Source organism: Puma concolor, chromosome B4, assembly GCF_028749965.1.
Source record: "Puma concolor isolate L17-30 chromosome B4, mPumCon1.1.hap2, whole genome shotgun sequence".
NCBI lineage: Eukaryota > Metazoa > Chordata > Mammalia > Carnivora > Felidae > Puma > Puma concolor.
In genome coordinates this window covers 29,263,870-29,284,701 of record NC_141673.1, presented here as the reverse complement: position 1 = coordinate 29,284,701, position 20,832 = coordinate 29,263,870, and the positions used below count along the sequence as shown (strand labels likewise).

Here is a 20,832-nt window from a genome sequence, read left to right as displayed (position 1 = left end):
TTCTGGTTTATGTAACCCAAGTCTCTCAGTTTTCATCATGACTTGGTATTTGAAATAACTGAGATTATAGTATGTTAATTTTAAGCTATTAATAAAACAGTGGATTTATCTTAGCTATTGATTATTAACCTGGCATCTTGGCAGAGAACACGTTGTTTCCCCACCACCCCACCCTCCCCAGTCTTAGACATTTATTTCTTGTTTCTGATCTTGTCTCTTCTATCACAGAGTCATGTCTCCTATTTCTTAAAACACTCCAAATCCCATATCCAATTTTGGGCTAATACATTCTTAGAATATAATATTCTTAATAACTGATTCAAAGAAACTTCAATTTTATGGTGATTTATTTATATGTTCAATCAATAAATATTTTTGAGGACATGTTATGTTCAAGATATTATTCTAGCCTTATGAAAGCAGAGGGCACATGGCTCAAAAACAATGATTCCTTCCATTGAAGAGTATTTCATCAAATAAGGGAGATGATGATATATGTATATGTATATAACAAAAAGGAAAGTGTGCCCCAAAACCATCTTATATTTTTGGAGAGAGGCATATACTATTTCTCCCCACATGTTCCTAATAACTAATTGGAATATTTGCCCCACAACGTTCTGAGATCAGTGGCTGCTTTTTTTCTTCTTTTCCCAGTTTTGATTTTCAATACCAAAATACTTCTCATGCCCCAACACCGGTGAAGAGTAAACAACATGAGGATTTGATGGTTTCATAGACATGTTTTTCTGGACTTGATTCCAAAAAGAAATTTGTCTGATAAATTGAAGAATTGGAAAAATCTGCTTGGCCAATGGGTCAATCTGCTCCAATTTAATGAATGGGATTAAAAACAAATTCCATACCACTTTCAGTATAAAATAAACTTTTATTCCAAAAAGGCACAGATATTATTAGTGGCTTATCATATTTGGAATTAGACTATTGTACATCTCTACCACTGCTACCACTAACAGCTGTCCTAAAGACAGTTCTATACAATAGGCAATGCAACTGATCTTCCTACATTTTTCTGCAGCTAGAGGGGCCAAATCAACAAAAAAAGGTCAGTGATGCACAATGCTATTTCAAAATATATTTTCTATATTAGAGGCTGTAATGAAAATAACTTTAGATTTCTTCTCGTCTGAGACTTAGGGTAATACACTGTGTTATAGTCACATCCATATGCTCACCTTCAGCTCTCACCACCCACCAGCTCACTGGGGAATATCCACAGAAATGGGAAAAGCTGTGTTATATATCATCTTGTCTTAGCTATTTCTCAAGGATAAATGATATACTTTATTTGTCTCCCATAAAATTTATAAAGAAAAAAAGAGAAGTGAGTCAATTTGGCATAACACTACGCTCCTTTGTAAGAACATTCAGCAATACAGTTCAAGAGCACAGTGTTTTTTGAAGATAAAGCAAATAGTTTGCAAGCCTTCTCCTCTTTTTATTACTTAACCAGATTGCAAATGTAAAAAGATTAAAGTTAGGCTAGAAGTCAGGAAAGGAACTAATGATTATCTATCAGAAAAAAAAAAAAAAGTTAACAAGGCCCAGAAACACACACACACACACACACACACACACACACACACACACACAAACAACCCAATGACTTTTGTAAGACTACATTAAATGTCCAGAGACATTTTAAACTCTTCAGAGAATAGAGATATGAGGATCTCATCATAATCATCCAGATACAATGGTGTGGGATGCCCAGTATTTCCATGTCCTGGTAGCTTTCATTTTAAGGCATTTTCAAATTCTGAACACTGGGTTATAACGTAATCAACCTTCTGTTGAATTCAATTAAGTTAGAACCTACTGAATAAGCATGTTGATTTAATCAGGTACATTGTACATGAGATATGTCATGGTTATGCTAAGTATGCTATTTCATGGCTTTTTAAAGAAATAATTGAGCATGCTGAGGTCTGAGATTGTTGGGACCAACAGCAAAAAATGTGGTATGGTCAGAAATTGCCCGTGGCATTTCTAGTTCTGAGCATGTGGGCACCTATACATCTAGCCATTTTACAGACATAAGGTTATGAAAGAATATTATTACTTAGCCAAATTATTCAGTCCTTTCAGGCTAGCTGCATCAACTTTGGAGATTTTGTTGCCTTCAAGATGTAATTCAGTAAGGGAAGGAGGAAGACCTGGAATACAGAAAAACAAAATGTTACATTAGCAGATAAACGTAATGATGGGATGTAAAGACTTAATGAAGACAAAGGCCACCAATTTTCTAAAAGACAGAGTGTCAAAGGATTTGCTTTACATTATTTTCATTGGTTTTGATTTTTATCTTTTTTCTTCATCCCCTTCGTAACAATATACACTTCTAGAAGTAGTACAGGGGCTTTTTCCTTTTCTCGTAGTTCGATTTTAAACAAAAACATGGACTGTGGTTTCCAACATAGTAGATTTTTGTCTCAGGAATTCTTAGGATACAATTGTAGAACTGAGGTCAAACCCTGAATCTCATTAGTTTCTTACACCTCTGTTAATGAGTTAACACTACCGTGGATAAAAGATGACAACTCTTTATTATATGCTTTATTATAGCATTTAAGCTATAATAAAGAGATCGTGTATAAGTTAAACCTATAGGCAAATTTAACTAAGTATCTCATTCATGGGCATTATTAATAATTGACGCTGATATACTGTGCTGGCTTCAGTCTTAATCAGCTTTTCTGCATTAAAATTCAAACACATGGGACGCCTGGGTGGCTCAGTAGGTTTAAGCGTCTGACTTCAGCTCAAGTCATGATCTCACGGTTTCATGGGTTCGAGCCCCACGTTGGGCTCTGTGCTGACAGCTCGGAGCCTGGAGCCTGCTTCGGATTCTGTGTTTCCCTCTGTCCCTCCCCCACTCATGCTCTATCTCTCTCTGTCTCTCAAAAATAAAAAAAAGAAACAAGAAAAACTTTTAAATAAATCAAATGCAAAAACAAACCCAACATCAAATTCCTCTGCAACACGGATGTGTCCAAAGAGCTAAAGATTACTTGGACCTTTCAAATCAAGACTGTTCCCCTACACAAGAGGAATGTGCAGGCCTATAATCAAGCGACCTGCCATATGTAGAACACCTGGGGAAATAATTTCAGATCCAAAGTATCCACAAAACCTCTGGATAGTGCTTCTTGAAAGGCTATGACTTCTAAAAATTTAGTAATATTAATATAAAAGTTTAAATATTTTATTTTCATTTCCTCCTGCCATCTGAGGATGCATTATGCTTTTATACAGCTTTTTAAAGGGCATATTGTTCCACTTACAAGAATAGCACCAACCACAAAGAAAAGAGCAAATTGGTTACATGTAGAACTAACATCTGCTTAGCAGAGAGTGTCGGTTATTTGTCCATAAAGAACAAAATTGGAAAACTGCAGGTTATGTTCGGCATGAAATTGTCATTGCGTGTCAGTGAATTCTATCAGTACTGTCTATTTAATGTAAAAGTTTAGTCCATATTTGATTTGACGTTAGTATTAGTTTCTCTATGTTTTGTGTGGGAGCTGCTAAGGAAGGAATTTCTACTCCCTGCAAGTCTGAAATGTGGTCAACACTGATACTGGCACTTTCCCTAACTTAGCTCATTTCCTTGTTTCAGTTTACAAACTATTTTTTGTTAATCCCTGTTCATAGACGAAGAAACAGAGACTCAAAGTTACAAATGTGGAGACTATCTAGCTGCTACGTAGGGAAGGTAAAATGTTCCCAGACAGTCAAAGGGAGTTAAATTGAACTATAGTTGCTCTTAACTGAATGAAATGAAGTTGAGACAGTATGAGAGAAGCAAGAGGGACTTAACTCCCATAAAGCCACTGGTCTGAGGCAAAGGTTAAAAGTTTCCATATATTTAGAGACAAATACCTCCTTCTGGGAAAGCGAACAAATGAGATAATAGTCATTACGAGTAATGGTTGTCTGGGCAAAATCAGAAGTAACAATTTAAAGCCAGCTTGCACCAGTGTTTTTATTTTCCAGGAGCCCTAAAAGAATGTCCACCATAGAGAAAAGCATTCTGGGATTGTCTCTTGTCCACTGAAAACTAACGACCGCAGATAACGACCGTGGGATTGAAGAATGCTTCCCAAATCCTAGCCCCTCTCCCCTAGGAAAAATGCCTTTACAAGTCTTGCACAATACCCTTTCAGAGAGCAACAGTTCTCTTTCTTGTCGGCTCCCTTGTACACAAGTTATCTCCAATAAACTCCACCCACACTCTTTCCCTTCAGTTAAGTGTTCATTTCTATGACACTGAGACTCAAGAACCTAGTCTCCGGGGTCCGGCAACAAAATCACAATTGCACAGTTCTTATGACTAAATATCATGCAAACACAGTCACTCTTGGAAGAAGGGATTCTAACCACTCAAGTCTCTTTAGAATACACAAGTGTGGATTTTTAAAATACTCCCATATGTAATTAATGAGTGACTTTATAACGAACCATATTGAATACACATCCTTTCTTCCCTATCACCATGAAAAGATAGTATTAAAATGTAGTGTCTCTAGAACAACAATTATCATCACATCCATAACTCTTACCAAGGTTCTAAGTGTCTTCCCTTTTGCAATGTCAGTTTCCCCAAAGTTAAGGTATAGCCAGGAGAAAGTTTGTGGAAGAAAACTTTGCAATAAGATAGAGAGAGGGAAATTTGCAAAGAATACCATTAATCTTTGCCACCGTAGCATTTAGCTAAGGAATCTATACTTTAGTTACTTTTTTTGTTCCTTTCCCTTTTCATTTTTAAGGTAAATATGAGAGCTTACCTTGGGCCAGATACTATGCATGCACATTCAAGTCTTATTTGTGTCTATCCTCACAAATATACTAGAAGATAGGTGTCACTAATACCTCCATAGATAGTAAAACTGAGGTTTTAGAGATGTGTAACAACTAGCCTAAAGGTACAGAAAGACTAAGTGGCTGAGCCAGACCTCTCACTCCTGTTTTCTAAGTGGAGAAACCATAACTCATCACTTCATTCCACGGCCTTGTGTTTCCATCAGTGATGGTAGACCATTAATGTGGACATTAAGCCTCCCAGAGGCAGCTGATGTTCTTGTGTAAGAATCCAGCCTAAGAAAGGCAGACTCATGTATTTCATCAGCATAAATATGCATAAGAGAGAGGACTTAGGTAAGCAGCAGAATACAGTGGTCACGCACATGGGCTCTGACATCAGCACAGCACAGTCCCAGCTTGGCCACCTCCAAACTCCAAGACCTTGGTCACAATTTACTTCATGTCGTTAAGCTTTGGTTTTCCGTATTTATTAATCAGGCATGATAATATTCCTAGAGAGGAATGGTTTGAGATTCATACAGAAAAAATCCACAAAAAGCATTTGGCACAATACCTGCTACTAAATAAGGGCTGAACAAAAGTTAGTTACTGTAATTTTTATAGTAAGTGTTTAATAAATAAAAGTAAGCTAGAAATGGTGAGAAGAGAGTACATAGAATAGGGAGAAGATGTGAGGAATATAGATCCCTAAGTGATGAAATGTGTCACTGAAAGATATTTTGGAGGATGCATTAAAAAGGACAGCAAAATCAAAGACTGGTTCCAGTTTTTTTTTGGCCTTCTATAGCTCTATGGCCTTAGGCAAAATTATGTGTATATATTCTATACAAAAATATAATTAAATAATTAAAATATTACTAAAACTGATGTGCCTGGGTGGTTCAGTCAGTTGAGCATCTGACTTCCACTCAGGTCATGATCTCACAGTCGTGGGAATGAACCCTGCATCGAGCCCCACATTGAGCGTGAAGCCTGCTTGGGATCCTCTCTGCCCCTCTCCCTCTCTGTCTTACACTCTCACACTCTCTTTCTCAAAATAAATAAATATTTTTTTAAAGAATGACACTCGTTACAGGCAACAAGTTGGAGGCTCAATATGAAAGTGCTTTATAAACTATAAATGAATATCTATCATCTATCTATCTATCTATTATCTATCTATACCAATAGTTGCTGTTATGGGCATAAAAACATCTTCTGTAGCAAAAAGACTATGGAGAGAGCAAGGGGTAGTAAGAAACCATTCTATGGAATATGTACTCACAGGAGCTGACGTTTCTGTGGAAGCACAATAAAAGGTAATTGTTTTCTGTGGGCAAGAACCTACATTTTGTGCCCAGTCCAAGAACAAGATATCTAAGCTGAGAAAGGGCCAGATGGAGGGAAACTTGGAGAATACAGCTGGGCTTTTGAAAGACTAAAACCCTGAGCCAGGTAAAATGTGAAAATCAGAGGAATTTCTTTATGGTGATTAGATTTCTTTTCTTTATGGCTTATGTGTCTCTCCCAGGTAGCCCTTAGCACAATGACCTTAACCCCATGGCTGTGTAGTGATTGCTATTTATTTTCCGGCTTTGCTCTAGGTAATAAGGTCCATGAAGGCAGGCAGTATACCCTATTCACTGCCCTGTCTCCAGTGTTTGGTACTTTGCCTAAGCAAAATGAGTGTTAAAACATTTTTACAAATAATAAAAGGTAATATTAATCCACTATTTATTTACATGCCTGATATTTTTCTAATTAGTTATTTAATCATTAGACAATCTAATGAGTTGTATGTTGGTGTTATTACTACTTTACCAATAAAGAAGTTAAGGCATAAATATTGAATAACTTGTCCAAGGTCTTAGAGCCAGTTAGGGACAAATTGAACTCAAGCAAATAGACCAAAATCCATATTGTCTACAACACTATAAGACTTATTATATAAATGGCCACTATGGATCCTCTTATTCAGAGAGTAAGATGGAAAGGAATTCACTAAAAGATTGGAGACTCAAAGTAAAAGTTGGCTCAATTTCTGAGGTGTTCCCACGTATCTTTTTTCCTTTAACACCAGCAAGGGATTCTATTCTTTAAATAACTGTACTTTTTCCCCTGTGCTCTCACAATTCTTTAATATGAAATCATTATGTGTAAGTTATATCTTAGAAGAGACTTTATAGGTCTCGCCATCTCTACAATGAGCCTAAATGGCCCAGGGGTCGTCCAGGCTCAATAGAAACAAGGGTAGACAATTTACTGGAAATAACGTTGGCTGCTTCAGTCACCGTTTAAATTTCCAAAACAATTTTCTTGAATGTTAAAGTTGTTACATTTGGATGTTCAAACTGCTTTGGAGAATTTTCTATCACCTTGCGGGATGGTGGTTATATTGGTGTCGGCAATGCGGATGTAGGACAGCTTCTTCATTCCCTGGAAGGCTCCATTTTCAATTCCCGAGCTCTTCAGCGGGTTGGTGCCCAGTTCTACAAATGCAAAAAGTGCAAAGTTCTTAGAGAACAATATTAGGATATTGCAAATCAGAGTCGTGTCTGTTTCAACAAGGAGTTTAAGAGAAATTTGGGTCAATAACAGCTTGACTGAAAAACAAAACAGAAATTAATGAACACGCTCTTCATAGAGATGGCAAACTAAGGTAAAATTTTCTCTCATTAAAACAAACAAAAACCAAACAACAACAATAAAACACAAAGATTTATGGTAAAAGCAATAGGTTTGCCCGGAAATCAACAAACACAAGTGTTTATAAGTCACACTTATGGTGGGGCTATTACTTTCCTGAGATGAGTTACAACGCTAAATAATCTGAAACTAGCATTTTGTAAGCCAATCATAAAATCACCATTTGTTATCATGATTAGGACACATTTGTTAAAACAAATGATTTATGAATGTTCACAATAGAAACAATCCCCACAGTGGAAAGGTATCCCCCCCACATCTCTAATTAATTACTACTTAATTCCATTCATTCCATTGCATCTTGGCCATACATGAGGGTGACTTTGGGCCTACAGTTTTCTCCACAGTCCCAGATCCTTAAGATTGAGGAACAAAAACATTGTAAGGCACAGATTCAAAATCTCATTTCTGCTGGTCTTGCCACTGTTCCTGGTATAGGCTAAAGACATTCCAGTTCTAGCTAATTTCTCTTCCTGCAGCTAAAGCTTACTTGGAATTTTTTAAGGTGAACCTTCAATCCTGGCCTTAGAGTTATAAGAATATCTGTACCTACGACGATCATCTGGTTCAGGCCATTGAACACAGCTTTTCGCACTTTGGTGATCTCATTCTCGTGAGCACGCAGCTCCTGAAGAGTTTTGGGCATTTTTTCTGGCAATTCCTTCAGATGATTCTTGGACAGATAAAGTCGTTCCAATTTCAACAAAGGTGTAAATGCTCCAGGGCTGATTTTGCTAATTTTGTTGTTGACAAGGATCAATGTCTGTAGATAGTGAACAAAAACAACATATATATAATAGGTGTGTAGTTTATTTATTTCATTCATGAGACTAACAGAGAAATCTACAAAATTGCAAGAGATCAGAAAAGAATTAACCAAGTGCTATTCTTTCATTTCAGAAGTGTAATGAGGATCTGAACATCAGAAATTAAGGTGATGAAATATAGATTATAATATAGATACAGAGACACTTAATTTTTCAACAGTAAATACTCCTAAAGATTGAAATTATGAGAGTAACCCAAAATGCCTGAAAACAAGCCAATCCCACAGGCATCCATCCCCCAGTCAACTTTTTAACCTAAAAATCCATATTCATGGACTGCTGTCACGGATTCCACTACAATAGGATGGCATTGATTTGTCCCGTCATCAGCAATGCAAGACATAAAATTTTCTTGCAGCCTTACAAATTTAGATAAAACTTTTCCCCAAAAGTTTGCCAAATTGGTATATTATGTTGTAGCTCACTGTAATTTCTTTGGATTTCTTGGTCACTTGAAAGGTAAAATCAATTTCCTTTTGTTCGGTATTTTATGGAAAGATTTGCGTGATCACAATACTTCTCATTTTTATTACGTTTTCATATATTTAATAACTGGTTTATAGAAAATAAAGATACAGTTAACATGAAATGCAGAGCCTTAATATTTTTTATTCTGTTTTTGTCCTTTTTACATATAAGGTTTTATATAGTCAAGTATGTTAATATTTTTGGTAATTCTTAAATTTTTGTTCCTGTCTTCTCCTAATATAGAAAATTACTTCTCATTCCTTATTGTTACACATATAGCTATTGCTAAACTTAGTTTTGGGCTACTTCTTTCTTTTCCAATGATATGTATGTCTATAGAACCATACTTCTTATTATTCCAAGTCTTCTTGTCAACTAATCCTATGGGATTCAGGATAATTTTGTCCAGGTCTGAGAAACTTGCTTTTCAGTTGTAGTGCACTTTGTGCATATATGAAAATGCACAGGGACAAAAAATAAAACAATGAGAACTTACACTATCAGAAATGCAGAAATACTTTCTGAAGGTAACAGCTGGTAGGTTAACCCATGTACATCCTCATGTTGTTCCCATTATTTGACTAATTAAACCTTATCACAAGTAACAATCTTTTAACTGATCCTAAAAGATGCATGGGTTGGTTAAGACAAAATCCCAGGAAATCCCAAAGCATATTACAAAAAATTCAAACACTCGCCATGGTTCAAGTCATAGGATATTAATATTTACAAGCAAAATGTCCAGCAAATTAGTAAAAGCAGAGCTAAGAGGTCTAAGAGGTCTAAGAGGTCTAAGAGGAGCTGCATCGCTGAAAGACACCCAACATGGCAGATGCTTAATTATGAAGAAAGAGAAGAGCATCTATTGCCATCTATGGAAGAAAACTCTGAAAGCTTGGCACCAGTAAATGTATTAAACATGGTCTGAAAATCTGCTTATTTTACGTTAAATGTCAAAACCTATTATGCAGAATCACCCTGATGATGTATTACCTGTTATTTCAGCCAATAAAATATTACTTTGTTCACTAGGTAATAACTAAATAACACCTCTACCTGTGAGCACTCCATAGTACTATCCGCGGTTAAGTTTTAGTGGCACTATGACACTTGCCCCAATTATTTCTTCAGTACACTGGGAATAATAATAGCACCTACAGGGGGTTATTGTGAGAGTCAAAGCACAGTGATGCATATGGACTTCTTTGCAAAGCACTTTTCAAATGGCATTGCTGGTTGAATGTTTTAATCCAGTGGAAATCACACCTGCTTTCAAATTAAAATACATTTGAAAAATAAATATAAGCTATGCAAATTTCGGTCATAATGAGGTAAAATTTTAAGAGCTATATGAGCTAGAACTTCACATAAAACAGATCCACAAGCGAAAACGAAGTTATTTGTGTATATACAGTATTGGTAAAGGTGGTTGATGTTAGTTCCATGCACACTGATACCTATTTAAGAAAGCACACTCATAAAATAACAGGCAATGACAAGATTGTAAGATAGGAATAAACTAATTACATTGGCTAACGCCAAAGGCCAGCAAAAGCAGAGAAAGAGACAAAGGTGAACCTCAGGTAGTCATCAGGAGATCAGCTAATGAAAAGAAGGAACCTCTTCCCATAAACAGCCTGAGATGATCTCTGGAAATGGTTCACCTCTCACTTGATCCAGAAAATCCTACCAAATCATGCAAGTCGAGACAATCAAATCTTTGTGTTCACTTTAACGTTTATTTATTTTTGGGACAGAGAGAGACAGAGCATGAACGGGGGAGGGGCAGAGAGAGAGGGAGACACAGAATTGGAAACAGGCTCCAGGCTCTGAGCCATCAGCCCAGAGCCTGACGCGGGGCTCGAACTCACGAACCGCGAGATCGTGACCTGGCTGAAGTCGGACGCTTAACCGACTGCGCCACCCAGGCGCCCCTCTTTGTGTTCACTTTAAAAACGCACGTGAGATTTCCCAGGACATCAAGGAAAAGCCACCGATTATCTGAAGGATGTCACTTTGCAGAAGCCACATGTGCCATCCTGTCACTACAATCGTGGAGTTGGTAGCTGTGCCCAGGCCAGAGAGTGAAGCTGGACACAGGTGGCTCAGAAAGAGTGCCGAGTTTTTACTGAATATGCTTAAAAAATGCAGAAAGTAGAGCTGAACTTAAAGGTTTAGATGTAGATTCTCTGGTCATTGAGCACATCCAAGTGAACAAAACCAAGATGCAGGAGTTAAACTTATAGGGCTTATGGTTGGATTAACCCCTACCTGAGATAATCCTTACTGTAAAAGAGCAGATTCCTCTTAAATCAGAAGAGGAGGATGCACAGAACAAAAAGATATCACAAAAGAAACTGAAGAAACAAAAACTTATGGCCCGGAGTCAATTCTGCAAAAGATAAATGCAAACAAGAGTGAAAACAGAAAGAAAAAAGAAAGAAAGAAAGAAAGAAAGAAAGAAAGAAAGAAAGAAAGAAAGAAGAAAGAAAGGAAGGAAAGAAGGAAGGAAGAAAAAGAGAGAAAAGAGAAAGACAAGTAGAATCGACTCATCAAGACTTTGCTAAGAGGTGAGAGAAGTCAGAGGAGAAGAGAACTTGCTGCTTGCGGGCAGGAAATGACTTGAGCATCACATAAACTAAAATCGAAGCATAGCCTCAAAAATCAGCACAACCTACTTCCTTTCCTTGGTAACTAAATAAAAAGGGATCTAGCCTGGGAGGTATGGGAGAGGTGATGAAAAGAAAACAGGCAATGGAAATGGAGTGGAAGAAAGAATAAAAGCATTTTCACCACCTTCATCCAAGAAGGTGATCGAAAGTTACAAACTTCCAGTTAAATGAGGGCTGGGATGTAAGGTACAACATTATGACTGCAGCCAACATTGGGGTATGGTATATTTGAAGGGTGCTATGAGAGTAAGTCTTAAAAGGTCTCCTCGCAAGGTCACAAGAAAAAATACATTTTTTTCTTTTCACACACACACACACACACACACACATATTGTCCAAGATGAAGGATATTAACTAAACTTATTGTGGTGATCACTTTGCAATATATGAAGTCATTATGCTGTATACCTTAAACTTATACAGTGCTGTGTGTCAATTATATTTCAACACAACTGAAACAAAAAAATGTTAAAGCCTGACTTCGTATTATTTCCCCAAAACCACTAATGCAGGTTTACACTGTACCAGGTATCATTTTAAGGGACTGTATGGTTACTATCATATTTATAGGCAATAAATGTACAGAGTCAATTCAGAATGCTCTCAAGTTTAGATCTCAAGATTTGGCTCTTGTTTGCTGTGTGACTAGGGACAAGTAACTGAATAAGTAACCTCTCTGTACCTGAGTGCCCTCATCTGTATAAGGGAGTTATCAAGAGTGTCTACCTCATAAGAAGAGTTGTAAGAATTACATAAGTGACTGTATATAGGTATTAAGCCTAGTATGTAGTAATTGATACACAAATGTTCATTATTATGAAACTTTTGACAATTTTTTATTTTGAATTAAAAAGAACTTCCTTACTAGATTTATTAAGCATTTATTCAAAGGAAATATATGAAAAGTTGGCATTGTAATACTTAATTTTCCATTATTTCACAGAATAATTATGTTTTTTCTATTACATAGAAAAGTATTATATTACATTTCTATAAGTATAAAACTACTCTTGCACAGCATATACTACTCATTATGAGACACAGAGTTTAAATTGATCAAATTATTGAGAAAAAAGGAAGCTTTCTGTTAAATCCTTTCTATTTTAATCTTTGCTAAATTTTCATTTCTCTTCTTCCTTCTCATTCAAGCGTGCCTTTCCTGGCTGAAATTATAGCGTTTATTTGCAAAATAACAAGTTTAGAAATGATCATGAATGAAAGAGTAAGAGAAAAATCGCTGGTTAACATTCCCTGAACAGTTGGAAGCTCTAATAAACTCTTCCTCTCTTCAATGTATACTTTGAAGTAGAAGGAAAGAGATTCCAAGATAGTAGTTGCCTCAAACATACTGAGAAGGAGACGTGGAAAAGAAAGAACATCTTATTACAAATGCCAGATCTAATGAGAGTGTCACAGAAACTAGATATCTCTTATTTAAGGCTATAAGGAGGTCAAACAAATTATTCAGATTATACTTAAACATACAGTAATTTGAGATTAGAGTAAGAGAATTCTCCTTCCTTAAAAAAGTCCCTTTAGGGTGAAGTTATAAAAATAAAATGAAGCCTTTAAATTTTAGCTCATTGGAAATAACATTAAATTTTTCTTAATCTTCTAACATATTCAGTGACAGTTTGAAGAGTCATTGGCAAACTGTGTTGGTATCACCCTCAGCTCACTCCGAGTGAAAACATACCATGAAGGCGGAGAAAACGTGAGTTGGGGCTCAGGTCCGTATCTTATCAGTAGAAATGGATCCCATTGCTTCAAGATTTGAGATCTCTAGCTCATGCCTTATCTTCACTCTTTGCAGCCTTTATCTTTCCCTCCAGCCAACTCCTGTATCTGCTTATTTTCTTTGCCTTGCCTGTCCTTTCACACAGAAAACCCTCTTTTCTTCTCTTCCTTTCAAAATTCTGCTAACCCTCTAGATCCTTTGTCCAATATTCTCTCAAACACTAACTGGTAACCTGATGTAGGATATGTCTGATTTGACTCTTTCTTAGTACCCATAACATTATCTCTACATCTCATAACTATGCAATTCTCTCCCTTTTTTTTCTGAAAATTCTAATGCTTTACATTGCATTTTTAATGTTAAGCAAAACTCTGCTCCCCTGAAATTTCCACTCAGTTGCCAATAGGACAATTCTGTCACTTTGTAGTTGAAGTAAGTAAATTCAATTTCTCTTCTCCAATATGGCCCTTCATATATGTCACTCGTGACCTTTTTTCATTCAATTTAGATATCCACATCTCTGTCAACTGTGCCTATAAGAGATGATTTCCAGATTCTTTATCCCCATGATGATCATTCTGAAGATACTTAAAGGTTAATGTCCTTCTAAAAATGTCTTGCCCAGGACCAGACTCAATACTTCAAGAGGGGCCTACAGTGAGGTGTTTGGCATTTATTATGGACATTGAAACCCAGCTTCTTTATAATAAACGTGCAATGATATTCTGAGGGGAGACTACATTCTACTCATCCCACAGGTAAAGAGCTGGACTAAAAATACAATTCATAGGGATTCTGATGACCTACCTGAAAAGGCAATGCACTTTCTCTTACAGAAGGCTGCCTTAGCAATACTTAACCCTATTTGATTGGGTTGGTCATTCTCCATTTATAACATACTTTCTCCCAACTACAGTTATACTCATTCTTTGTTCTTTGTGGCCTTCCTCTATGTCCTGGGAAGTGAACTTGGAAACTGCCTAACCCAGATGACCCTAACCTCTGACCTCTCATTAGGTTCATCCATAGGAGACACTGACAGGAAATCAGGAGGTGAGAATACAGTTCCCCACTTCTCTCAAGGTGGGCTTGCATACTTCATAACGCTTTGTTGGCTCCTATATCCCTTTGTAAATAGTCCCTTCAGTAAAGCCTTCTCTGTGAACCCTTTTGAGAGTGCCATTAATTTTCTGCTGGAATCCTATCCGGTACACTGGATGTGTGACACTATAATAATGACAATAAAAGCACAGATACAGATAAGAATGAAGCATGCATACTCCTGCATACAAAGCAAGATCTAGATATATAGATACAGATGTCTGGAGATAGAATTATATTTACTAAGTAAAACATGGATGTTTATCCCTTTTTCTATTGGTGCCAATCTTTGAGCCTTTAAAACACTTGCACCTCTTAGAAAATGAATGAAAGAAAACAAAAAGAAATAAATGAATGCTAAGATCAGTAGTCCATCTTGTTCGCCTAATGAAATACTATCTAACTGGGGAGATAAAGACTTTTATTCATGAAACATAAGAGAAGATTAAGATATATATTTTTAGGAAGCAAATACTAAAGATATATGGGGTATATGCAAGAAAACTGGCTGACTTTTAGGGGTTAATGAATACGACGCTTTGCTCCCCTATCGCTCCCTAAACAGAGAGTTTAATCAACACTTATGTGTTGATTTATTACCATATAGTACTCCAGGCCTTACCTGAGTTTTGTTTTGAAAAATCTTCCGAGTCAGATCTTGTTACAACTCACAAACCAACCAACAAACAAATACACAAAGAATCCTTACATGAAGGTTCTTCAGGTTCTTGAAGTCTCCATCTTTGATTTCGGTTATTTTGTTGTTTTGCAAGTCCAGCAGCGTAGTGTCAGGAGGGAGCTCTTTTGGCACTTTTTCCAAACCTTGCGTGAGAGTAAAAGTGATGTATAGTCAGTAAAAGGGGCACATGACTACAGAATCACAAAGGATGTGTTTGCAAAGAAATCAGTGTTACAATGAAAATTTTACCAGTACCATAATTTTCTTCTTCTAGGAATTATACCGATTGTAGTTTAAAATATCTGCTTTATTTTTCCCAAAGAAGTCAAAGGATGTATACAAAGGATACATATATATAAAGGTTACATATATGTATATTCAAGTATAAATAAACACATCATCTTCCCCATGTAGTTACTTTTCTGAATAAAAGTAAAATTTATATTTTGTAAGAGTGGCTCAAATTTCTCAGTGCACATTGTTTTACCTCACTGTTCTTGTTTTAACAATCAATTCCTTTGATAAACGTTAAGTGCAAGCGACCTCTAAATCTATACTTTCTACATAAATATACCATGAGTAGAGAAGAGCTTCAGCCAAATCATCAAAGATCCTTTAGACCTAACATGACATTGCCACAGATCTACATTTAAAATGCCTCTCTTGGGGCGTCTGGTGGCTCAGTTGGTTAAGCGTCAATCTCGCGTGGTTTGGGAGTTTGAGCCCTGCATCAGGCTCTGTGCTGACAGCTCAGAGCCTAGAGCCTGCTTTGAATTCTGTGTCTCCCTCTCTCTCTGCTCCTCCCCCGCTCACACTCTGTCTCTCTCTGTGTGTCTCAAAAATAATTAAGATTAAAAAAATTAAAATGCCTCTCTCTCTTCCATTGGCTTTGTTTCATATTGGTGTAGGTCGTTAAGCAAAAATTTGATATTCTATTGATTCAAATTCATGTGATCATTTCTATATTTTAGGTTGTATCACATAAATCAGAAAAGTTGTTTAACCTCTCCATCATATCTGAAACTTGAATTCTTTCATTCATTCAACAAAGCTTTACGGAATACTTCCTAGACACCATCAATTTATTAGGCCCGGGGGACACAGCAGGAACAAGACAGAAATTGTCCACATCTCCACAGAACATATAATTCAATGTTTTCAATTACAAAGAAAATTTCTACAGGGACTACAACTGCTATGTTGCAAAGGTATCTTTCCAATTTTGAATTTTACGGAAGTACAGACTGTGGACTTACCATTGCAGTCATAGTGCTATATTCGTGTCTTCCATGAAAATTGCAGAGAATATTCCTGAAATCACCTACCTTCTAAGTTCTCTGCAAATAATTTTTTACTTACATTGTCACATTATCAGAGATCAACTATCATTATAAATTTAAATAGCGAAATGCAGGCAATGCTAAACATGTATAAATATTATTCCAAGAACTCACTACAGAAACAGTTCACAGAGAAGTAACAAGAGTGAAGTGTTTTCAGCGATGAACAGCTATCTTGTAGGAGGATATTTAACTGCTCTATGCAGTCATGATTGCTGCCATTTTCAGAAATGTCAGATTGATAATTTCATGCAATTAGGAGTGGTAGGCTTCTGTCAAATCATTGATAATTAGTGTTCTCCAACCAAGAAAAGACACATTTCCTTTCCTTTGGAAAAAAGTTCCCATCTACATTTCATTATTAGTCTGTGGGCTTCTCTGTCAAAGTTTTAATCTCCACTTATGCTTACGTTTATGTATTATTGAACTTAAATCCTAGTGACTCTTTTAACATTTGTTTAATGCCAAAGTGCAGATAAATGTCAGATGTGGAGAGGAAAAAATGATATATCTACTTGGCTAACAATTTTGATTATTTTGTCCTGGAATTTTAGAAACTGCTTGAGGTGAATTACATACGTCATTTTTCTGAAGATTTAATGTCAAAAAATCTTCAGGCTTGTGATTTTTGCATTTTAGTGCTTAGAAATTCATTTTCTCGATTAAAATCATAACCCTACCATCTACTCTGAGCTACTAGTAAATTTATATCTATTTGGAGGATTTTATAGATCAGTATTTTTATTAAAGCTTTCTACTGATGTCGTTTTATACTTTATAAAAACTGAAAATATGTTATCTTATTTAACTTACATCAATCTGGCAAGATAGGTAAGGCTGTAGGGTGATTTTACTTTTCCAGATGATTTTTAGAAAAGGCTTCATGCCGTGAACAACTCACATAAGAGGGTCAAAGTGCAGACTAGAACACAATTTTCCTGTATCCCCAACAAGAGCTATTTTTAAAAAAAAAATTTTTTTTAATGTTTATTTAGTTTTGAAAGGAAGAGAAAGAGGGGAGGGGCAGAGAGAGAGGGAGCTGTCAGCCCAGAGCCTGACATGGGGCTCAAACCCATGAACCGGGGATCATGACCTGAGCTGAAGTCTGATGCTCAACAGACTGAGCCACGCAGGCACCCCAGAACTATTCTGATGTCAGATGCAATCACATGTTGTACATTTAAGGTCTAGACAGGGCATTGAACTTGCTCAACAACTAAAGGCAGAGTACAATGGGGACATTATCCCAGTTATGATTTCTTAAAATGTCACAAAGGAAAGGACCATTAAGTAACAGCTTGTCTATGATTCCCAAATGCTGATCAGAGAGACACTACAATGAGATTCCTACCAGTCTACATCAAACAAAATTCGACAAAAATAAGTGCAACTGAGTTTGTTTTTAATGTAAATTACACACCCACACCCACATATACACAAACACATACACACACATTTCTGAGACTAGCATCTGCCTCCATTTCAAATATACCTTCTTAAAAAAATAATTCTGATAGCAGATGGCAGGTTGTTGTTACTTCGTTGATTTTGGTTTTGATCTTACAAGAAATTAACTTGTTCAACATTCAAAACTTGACTTGTCCCAGAAATTAGGAAACTTCTAATATAGACTGAGGCTCTCTTTTATAGGTAATTTCAATTTAATGGAGTTATATGGCTTGTCTAAGGCATCTCATGTTTAACCTAAACCAAGAACAAGGTGACATGAGTCCTCACTCTAGATCTACCTGACGTGCCATAGATGTATGTAAACACGGTACATGGTTTTTTTTAAAGATGCTGATTTACCCTTTTCCTTAAACATACTGTGCTGATTCTTAAATACTTGTTTTTATTTACAATTTATGTTTTTTGGAATATTCCACCCACTCAAGTCCTTCTAGCTTCATTCTAATAACCCCTTAAAGTGTGCCCTTCACCCCCTCCTCTATAATATTCATCCTAACCATACCAGATAACAGTGACCCCTCTGCCACAAACTCCTTATGTATAATCTCATGAGGTATTGTCCTGCACTTTAGTTTTCTTTCTTTTCTGTAAATTCTGGGCAAGCAGGAACAAATGACTACTTTTCATGAGAGCTGTGGTCTTACTGCTTTACACATAAAGGTAACTTGTTGATTGATTAGTTGGAAAATCATTATGTGTCCTGCTGTCCTTGGTGAAATGTTCATGGTCATGACTTCAAGATCTTTTCTGCTATGTTTTGTTACAATCATCTCTTCGCATCCTGCTTTCATAACGGTTCTTACTTTTCCTCGGAAGTACTAGAATACAACTGGCTATAATAATCAGAATTTTCTTTCTGATTCTTGGTTTAGCTAGAAACATTTTAGTAATGAACACTACCATCTAATATGCTTTCCCCATTATCTGCACCTGACTGCTCTCAATTTCTTCTGTGTCTATGACATATTTGTGAGGAACCTTTGTTCACATATGTCTGAAGTATACCACCTTTTCTGTCCCACGTGGTAACTGATACAATGGTAACAGTTTCTTTGTATGACATATATTTCTCATGGGAAGAGATCAATTGTAAACCCCTGGATGGAGGAACAGACCCTCACTTATAGATAAGTATTATCAAAAACAATCAAGCAAATAATGAATACTGAATCTGATTAAGCCTGTAGATGTAACTCTCAATTTACAAGAGATACAGAAGTCAAAGGTATATGCTTAAGTCTATTAAAGAAATGGATTCAACAACGTCAATTAAAAAATGGGCAGAAGACATGAACAGACATTTCTCCAAAGAAAGCATACAGATGGCCAGCAGATACATGAAAAGAAGCTCAACATCACCCATTATCAAAGAAATACAGATCAAAACCCCGATGAGATATCACCTCACATACAATGGCTAACATCCATAACACAAGAAACAACCAGCATTGGTGAGAATGTGAAGAAAAAGGAACCCTCAAGGACTGTTCGTGGGAATGCAAACTGGTACAGCCAGTGTGGAAGACAGTATGGAGGTTCCTTAAAACATTAAAAATGGAACTACCTTAGGATCCAGCAGTCACACTACTGGGTAATTACCCAAAGAATACAAGAACACTAATTCAAGGGAAGCATGCACTCCTGGGTTTATAGCAACATTATTTACAATGGCCAAGATATGGAAGGGGCCCAAATGCCCAGTGATTAATGAATAAACAAGATGTGGTGTATACACACACACACACACACACACACATACACACACACAAAGGAATATTATCCAGCCATAAGAAGGAATTAAATCTTGTCATTTGACATGGCATGGATGGATCTAGAGAGTATATTGCTACATAAAATAATTCAGTCGGAGAAAAACAAATACTATATGATTTCACTCATATGTGGAATTTAAGAAACAAATAAGCAAAAGGGAACAAAAATGAGAGAGAGAGAGACAGAGACAGAGAGAGAGCAAGTGAGAGAGAAATAAACAAATTCTTAATTACAGAAAACATACTGATGGTTACCAGAGGGGAGGGGAGTGGGGGGATGGGTTAAATAAGAGATGGAGATTAAGAAGTGCAGTTGTCTTGATGGGCACAGGGTGATGTGTGGAACTGTTGAATTCCTATATTGTACACCTGAAATTAATATAACATTGTATGTTAACTCACTAGAATCAAAATAAAAACGTAAACAAAAATAAAGAAACGGATTCAACAAAATCCCTATTTCCTCAACAGATAAACCACAGGGGAAAGTAAAGAAAGGCTTGTTTTTCAATCATTTATAGTTGACAAGACTTTAAAGCTATTTTTTTTTTATTTTTTTTCAACGTTTATTTATTTTTGAGACAGAGAGAGACAGAGCATGAACGGGGGAGGGGCAGAGAGAGAGGGAGACACAGAATCAGAAGCAGGCTCCAGGCTCTGAGCCATCAGCCCAGAGCCCGACGCAGGGCTCGAACTCACGGACCGCGAGATCGTGACCTGAGCTGAAGTCGGACGCTTAACCGACTGAGCCACCCAGCCGCCCCAGAAAGCTATTTAAATAATTGCAGTGTATGTACTTCATTTGGATCCTAATTCACACAAACTGTAAAATTAAAAATTCGTAATATTTACGAGATGGTTGAAAATGTGTACACTGAATGAATCTCAGATGATATTAAGAAATGATCTTAAATTTTAGATGTGATCTGGTTGTCATGATTGTATGAATTAAGAGCTCTAATCTTTCAGAGAAACATACCGATACATTATTGGATAAAATGACAGGACAACTGAAATTTGCTTTAAAATAACATGGAAGGCAGAGGCGCCTGGGTGGCTCAGTCAGTTAAGCATCCAACTTCAGCTCAGGTCATGATCTCCCAGTCAGTGGGTTCCAGCCCCGCATCGGGCTCCATGCTGACCGCTCAGAGCCTGCAGCCTGCTTCAGATTCTGTGTCTCCCTCTCTCTCTGTTCCTCCCCAGCTCGCACCCTGTCTCTCTCTGTCTCAAAAATG

General features: G+C 36.7%; 1 protein-coding gene across 2 annotated transcripts in view; it reads right to left on the bottom strand.

Annotated features, from left to right (window-relative positions):
* DCN (decorin) overlaps positions 1 to 20,832 on the bottom strand; it is a 42,395-nt gene that overhangs the window by 7,658 nt on the left and 13,905 nt on the right. For both annotated transcript variants that reach the window (XM_025926640.2, XM_086712673.1), the window contains exons 3-6: positions 15,046 to 15,158; positions 8,080 to 8,293; positions 7,200 to 7,313; positions 2,084 to 2,177 (exon numbers count right to left, since the gene is read on the bottom strand). In XM_025926640.2, coding sequence (XP_025782425.1) covers positions 2,084 to 2,177; positions 7,200 to 7,313; positions 8,080 to 8,293; positions 15,046 to 15,158 — 535 coding nt within the window. The remainder of the gene's footprint in view (positions 1 to 2,083; positions 2,178 to 7,199; positions 7,314 to 8,079; positions 8,294 to 15,045; positions 15,159 to 20,832) is intronic.